The sequence below is a fragment of the Arachis ipaensis genome, chromosome B10 (genome assembly GCF_000816755.2).
Source record: "Arachis ipaensis cultivar K30076 chromosome B10, Araip1.1, whole genome shotgun sequence".
NCBI classification, from domain to species: domain Eukaryota; kingdom Viridiplantae; phylum Streptophyta; class Magnoliopsida; order Fabales; family Fabaceae; genus Arachis; species Arachis ipaensis.
In genome coordinates, this window is record NC_029794.2 from 6,514,785 (window position 1) to 6,521,984 (window position 7,200).

The 7,200-nt window shown below is 37.4% G+C and overlaps 1 protein-coding gene across 1 annotated transcript; it reads right to left on the reverse strand.

The window, feature by feature from the left end:
• LOC107620021 lies at positions 1,982–3,487 on the reverse strand. Its single transcript, XM_016322247.1, has 3 exons — positions 3,192–3,487; positions 2,693–3,003; positions 1,982–2,631 (listed from the first exon to the last, which is right to left on the reverse strand). Exons 1-3 carry the CDS (start codon positions 3,485–3,487, stop codon positions 1,982–1,984), a joined length of 1,257 nt encoding a protein of 418 aa, XP_016177733.1.

Here is a 7,200-nt window from a genome sequence, read left to right on the forward strand (position 1 = left end):
ACTCAAAATTGCTGTTAGCATAACACTAGATTCATCAAGTGTTAGTTGAGATAAGGTCGGAGTTTTAGTTTGACTTCTAGTTGTTGCCAATTTCGAAAGAATATCAGCTCTATCATTTTGTTCTCGAAGTATATGGGAAATATTGAAATTTCAGAAACCACGAATAAGGTTATTGACAATAACATTATATTTTTCTAACAATGGATCTTTTACTTGGAAGTTACTTGTTACCTGTTGCACCACGAGTAGGGAATCGCATTTGACGCTTAGTTGTGTTATGCCCACTGTGTGGGCCAGCCTTAGTCCTACTATTAGGGCCTCGTATTCTGCCTGTTTATTACTTGCATGGAAGATAAATTGCAGGGATTGCTCTAGAGCTATCCCTTGTTCGTCTTCAAGAAGAATTCCAGCTCCAGAACCCTTGTTGTTCGAAGCCCCATCGACGTATAGCGTCCAATTGGTTATGATTGGACTGGATTTGTCTACCGTCAGCTCTGCAATGAAATCAGCCAGCGCTTGAGATTTTATGACTCCTCGTGATTGGTACTGGATGTCATACTTAGATAGTTCGATTGACCATTTGATGAGTCTTCCAGCAAGCTCGGATTTTGCCCGAACTTGACGGAGGGGCTGTTCTGTTTTTACTATAATGGTATGACTCTGAAAATAGTACCGCAAATGTCTGGCCGTTGTTATTAAGGCCAAGGCGAGTTTTTCTAGTCTCGGGTATCTGACTTTAGCTTGTTGGAGGGACTTGCTAACGAAGTATACTGGATGTTGTTGTTTTCCTGTTTCTGTTACCAAGACAGAACTGATAGCATGATTAGTAACAGATAAATAGAGGTATAGCGGTTTACCCAATTCCGGTTTGTGAAGCATAGGTGGTTTTGATAGTATGGTTTTGAGCTCGATGAAGGATTTTTCGCATTCCTCAAACCATTTAAAATTTTCCTGTTTCCTTAGCGCCTTGAAGAAGTGATGCGATCGGTGAGCTATACAAGGCAAAAATCGAGACAATGCTACTAGTCGACCAGTAAGTTGTTGAACCTCTTTGACCGTCCTTGGGCTTCTCATGTTCAGTATCGCTTGGCATTTTTCAAGGTTGGCTTCAATACCTCGGTAGGTGAGCATGAAACCGAGGATCCTTGTACTCCGAAAGCGCATTTTTCGAGATTGAGTTTCATGTTGTACGTTTGAAGTTGTTGAAATATCTCCTTTAAGTCTTTAATGTGGTTTGTCGCATGCAGTGTTTTTGCCACCATGTCGTCAACATAGACTTTTATATTTCGGACAATTTGGTTTGAAAAGATTTTATCCATGAGTCTTTGATATGTTCCACCTGCATTTTTTAGTCCGAACAGCATAACCTTATAGCAAAAATTTTCATTGTCAGTAATAAAAGCAGTCTTATTCTGGTCAGCTGAATACATTAGTATTTGGTTGTATCCAGAATAAGCATCCATAAATCTTAAACATTGAAATATGGAAGAGCTGTCAACTAGTTTATTGATGCATGGTAGGGGATATGCATCCTTTGGACAGGCCTTGTTAAGGTCTGTATAGTCCACATACATCCTCCACTTACCGTTGTTCCTTTTTACCTTTACCACGTTGGCTAACCAGGTAGTGTATCTGAGCTCTTTTATGAATCCAGCGTTGAAAAGCTTTTGGGTTTCTTCCAGAGAGGCTTCCCTTTTGTCTGTGCCAAGGTGTCTTTCTTTCTAAGCTATAGGTCGGATCAATGAATTGATTTCCAGCTTGTGGCAGATGACGTTAGGATCTATTCCCGGCATGTCTGCTGAAGTCCATGCGAATAGGTCAATGTTTTGTCTTAATAGCTCAGCCAATTGTTCTCGCTCTCCGTTCTTCAACGCGTTGCCGAGGTATGTATATTTACCCTCCTCGGCTGTTAGTTAAACCTTTGTGAGGTCATCTGTCGGCATCGGTCACTCTTGGTGGTTGGTCCGAGGATCTAGGTTGGCTACTGGGGTAATTGTTCTGAGTTGTATACTGCTTGGACGTATTGTTGTTCAGGTTGTCTTGAATATTCATTTTTTAGGCTGGCATTATAGCACTTCTTGGCCTCTCTTTGATCTCGATGAATTATCACTACTTTGTTATCCTGCGAAAGAAACTTAACACACAAATGCACAGTAGAAATAATAGCATTGAAAGCATTCAATGAGGGTCTTCCTAGAATTATATTGTAAGGACTTTTGCAATCAATGACTAAGTATTGTATGTCTATGGTTTTACAGTCAGGGTAATTGCCAAGTGTAGTTTGTAACCAGATATAACCTCGGATAGGAACTCGCTCACTTGAGAAACCTACCAGTTTCCCGGATGATGGTTGGACGGCTTTGTCACTTAGCTTCATTTTCTGAAATGTTGAGTAGAATAGTACATATGCACTACTCACTGGGTCCATTAGGACTTTCTTTACCAACGGCTCTCTAACTTGTGCAGAGATGGCCACTGGGTCGTCAAGGTTGCGATCGCTTGCCTTGTAGTCCTTGGGGAGGAATGAGATCCTTGGTTTGTCTGGGTTGATGGATTGAGACGAACTTGATCCCGTCACTGACATCATAGTCCGGTAGGATCTCTTCCTAGCCGAGTTGGTGCATCCTCCGCCTGCAAAATCACCAGAAACGGAATTTATTACTCTACGAGGTGGATTAATATCTTCGTCTACCTTTTTTCCCTTTATCTTGGGGATTGTCAGTCGTTTTGGAATGTTGGCCGAGGTTTTCTGTATTTCGCTTTCTTCCTCGGGTATCAATATACTTGTCTAATAGGCCTTGGCGGGCCAACCTTTCGAGAAGGTCCTTTGCTATAACGCAGTCATCTGTTATGTGTCTGTATTTCTGATGGAAAGTGCAGTATTTGGATTTGTCTACGTATCGCTGGTCTTGGTATGTGCCAGCTCTGTTTGGAGGCTTAATGAGCTTTGAATGCAGGATGTCTTTGATGATGTCCTCTCTCTTGGTGTTGAGGGGAGTGTAGCTGTCAAATTTAGGTGTAAGTCTGAATGACCTTTGGTCTGTCCTGCTGCTTAGATGCTTGTTTCGCTTCTCGTCCTCTTTGTTCGAGGTGGGCTTTTCTGCTTTTCGCAGTGCTCGGAGCTCTTCAATCTCGATTTAGGTTGTTGCCTTTTCTCGGAATTCAAATAAGGTTTTTGGTTTTGCGATGACTATGGTCTTGGAATTTCCCAGGACGGAGGCTGCTTTTTAAGGCGTGAAGGTGGACTTTTGGTTATGTAGTCCTTCAAGCTTTCATGTGGCCCCTGCTTTATAGTGCTCAGGTAGTTGGAGTTGTGCACGTATATCTTGGATGCTGCGAAATGGTTGACGAACTTGTTGGCCAGCTCATCGAAGTTGGAAATGGAGCCTTCAGGGAGGTTGGAGAACCAGATCAGGGCGGCTCCATCTAGGAAGGTGGGGAAGGTACGACATAGGATTGGGTCGGATTCTTTGTTCATGAACATCATCGTATAGAACTTGGTGACGTGGATATTTGGGTCTCCTATTCCCACAAAGGGCTTCAGGGTCGTCAGTAGGGTAAAGTTTTTAGGCATCTAGAAGCTCATGATCTCCTTCGAAAAGGGGTTAGTCCTTTTGGTAGTTGTTTTTGGGGGAGTGGGTATGACATGTTTAGCCTCCGACGTGTGTTCATCGTGGTCGTCCTTATTTTTGGCATCCTTATGCTCTCTTCATTTGCTATGACTGTGCTGCCTTTGGCGTAAGAGTTTGACCATTCTTTGGTTCTCGACCCTTAGGGTCTCGTTGATGACCATCAGTTCGGCTGGATTATGGTTTGAGGGAGCGTGGCTATGTTTGTCAGCCATGTGTTGTGACTTGCAAAAAAGATGAGAAAGCACAGAAGGTAATTTTCAAAAAATTGTGGGGTTAGAAGATCTCGGCCCCACGGTGGGCGCCAAATGTTCCTATGTGAATAAAGGTCTCCGAGGTATAGCTCGTTCTGCTGTTGCTCGAACTTGCTTCCCTTGGGCTAAAAAGGAAGAACGTCGTCTTGTAAGAACGGCGGCGTTGCGCACCTGCAAAGGGACTCCAACGCTCAAGTAAGTAAGAGTGTGAGAGTATTCAGAGTCAAAATGGAATGGATTACGTACCTGTGACTTTATTGGTCACTCGTTTATATTGAGTTTGTGTATGACAGTTATCCGTATCATTTGTTATCGATTTTGTGGAGTCTCCTAATAGTGCTTCGATTTATGGGAGTTTAGTGATTAAGGTTGGAGAGATTTTCGGGGAGCTTATCTCCTTTGGTGGAATCTGGTTCCGAAATTGCCGTGGTGGGCCAGAATTTAGGTAACTGATCAGTCATCATAATTAACAGTTTAACACTAACTATATCTTTTTATGCTGAATTTTAAAAACTAAATCCCACAATATGGTAAAGCTACTTTACAAATTATAAAACTTTTTAAATAAGTCGCAATTTGAAATTTTCAATTTTTTTGTTAAACTATTAATTTATTAATCAATTTTAGAACAAAAAAGTAAAAGATGAAAACAAATATAAATCAAATGACGCACTGACTGGTTTTTCAATCTCGCCCTTTATTTAGATATAGTAGTTGCGTGTAATCGTGCTGTATGTATGTTCATTAACCTTTGAATTCTTTGCATTATTGTTATTTTGTTTAGTATAAGGAATCATGTTAAAGTAATTCTTGCACATGTTACTCCAATTGTTGCGACCATAGTTATTTATCTTTGACATATGTTCTGTAATAGGAAAGCAAGTAAGAGATGTGAATTGTTACGTTGAAGCTCTTTAGGCTCTTGGCTAATGAGATCATTTCACTGCTTTAGTAATTAACATCAATAAATAATTTGTATAAGTATACTCGCTTTCTTCATTTTTGAAATCAATATATGCATTCATCAAGTGCATCAAAGGGCAACTGTATATAATGGTCAAAGACTCTTTTTAAATAATTTCAAAAAAAATTAAGTACCCACTGAGAGCTAAATATTGACGACCAAGACCATCTAAATAAAATTTACGCCTAGTATAATAATATTAGGTGTTACATGAAACAAGTTATTATTGCTATTAATTGTTGCGACAATTAATAAATGTTAAATAAGGCAAGTTCTGATTGTTTTTTTTTTTGTCTCCCTAACATTACCCTTAAAAAATAGTTAATCAACATCAATAATTCCGTCGTCATCACTCATGAGAATATATAAGAATCACCATTTGGGCTTAATCTTTGTCCTGTTATAAGCTCAAGAATTTAGTATTTATTTGCTGTACTACTCTTTATTTTCGTTTATTGAGGATCAAGAATTTGTTAATTATCTAAAAAATTAATGTTTAATGCTACTTGAAAACTGTTTTAATTTTTAATACTACTTGAAAACTCTTTATATGCATGTTATGTTATGCATAACATGCATGTATACAAGAAAAAAAAAAAAAGCCTTGGACAAACTCAACCATAGTTATAAGCTAAAGTTAATATAATAACCACAAAAAACTACAAAATCAACAATGCAAGAAGTCAAGAACGATAATAGAAAGTGCAAATTAAACTTATAATACATATTAGCCAATTATTATATTCTTACATGTTGGTATATATGATAGGGTACTAACATGTTTTATTTAGTAAGAGTAATAAAAAAGAAACGATATACTTGCACCATTTTTTATACATTTTTTTTTCTACGAAAAATAAAAAATATAATGTATAAAAAAGGTAAAAACTCACATGTAATTATATTCGTGTGAAGTTGAGAGTTAAAAATTATTAGATGATAATTTAATCAAACTTATTAGATTATCTAATGATTCTCAACTATCAACTTCACACGAATACAACTACACAAAAGTTTTCACCGTAAATAAAAAAGTGGTGCATATAATATTGGTGGTAATAATTAACTAGTAAGGGCGATGAGCGTGAATGTTTCCTGGAGGACTATATAGACAGGCAAAAAAGATGAAATCCTTTTTCCACTTCATTTCAGCGCACCCAATTTCAGTAGTGTCTTTCCAAACAACCTGAACGTAGCATTCACAATCACCACCAATGCACGAGTTGGATTCATGGTCGTAGTGTGCTTTCTCTGCCACCCAACGCGCCGTCGCCACTTTTCCCGTAAACTTTTCGGGTCCCACATGCCACGCGAGATTATGGCCGTACTTATGGGACTCCGATGGCCTTGGTTTTCCTTCGAGGTGATCTATGATGTGTTTTTTCAAAAATTCGTGAGCTTTTTTTTCTAGGTTTTCATCCCACGTTAATGGAGGAACCCCAACGCTTGCTCGTGCAGCGTTGTGGCCGTGCAAATACTGTTGTTGATACTCTGGCGACTCAGCTAATATGCAAAATGGTAATAATAATATGCTTACATAACTTATTATTATTACCATCTTCATCCTCATTTTATTGTTTTCTGCCAATGTTTCACAAAAAAATTAGACAACTTTTTGGGGTTGGATATGTATAATCTATTTATATTATATCATAGTTGCCTTTTGATGTTCTTGAATACATGTATTGGTTTAATTACTAGATGATCGAGAAAGAAATAATATAAAATATTAGTTATCAATCAGATCAGCAGAATGATTAAGTATAATCGATGACTCTTGGATTCTGATCTTTCATAATAGCATGAGGTCAAATTAAAACAGCTTGTAAATGGCCGAATCAAATAATATAAACATAATTTCTCTAAAAAAAAAACTATTTTTATTGCTAAAAATTGCATCATGTATGTGTGATTTAACTTGGTATAAATCTTTAATTTAACCCCTCCCCCTTCTCCCTCTTTCTCTCTCTACATGGTTAAGTGATAATGATCATTAGGCCTAATTAACAAGTCAAAACTATATATGTACAATTTCACATATATATTAACTACAATTTATCAAATTAAATAGAGTCGTATAATCAATGATCCTTGGTTCTGATCTTTCATAATAACTTGGGGTCAAATTAAAAAAGCTTGTAAACATCTTAATCAAATGATGTAGGAACAAGGAGAAATAGTAGATTAAGTATATTAATTAGTTAACTATAAAAAGAGAATACAAATTTTATATTGTTTAGGATATATAGTAAATTTGTGTTATGTATTAATTTTACTTTGTATTAATTTTACTTTATCTAAGTCGTAAAGGCTTTTTTTTATTAGTATAAATAATTTATGTTTAGTTTTGAAA

Coding starts and splice junctions, on each gene's coding strand:
- LOC107620021 (XM_016322247.1), bottom strand. CDS start 3,487: ATGATGTTCATGAACAAAGAATCCGACCCAATCCTATGTCGTACCTTC. Junction 3,004..3,191: donor TGGGAAATTCCAAGACCATA/GTCATCGCAAAA, acceptor TAAATTTGACAG/CTACACTCCCCTCAACACCA. Junction 2,632..2,692: donor CCAAGATAAAGGGAAAAAAG/GTAGACGAAGAT, acceptor GTGATTTTGCAG/GCGGAGGATGCACCAACTCG.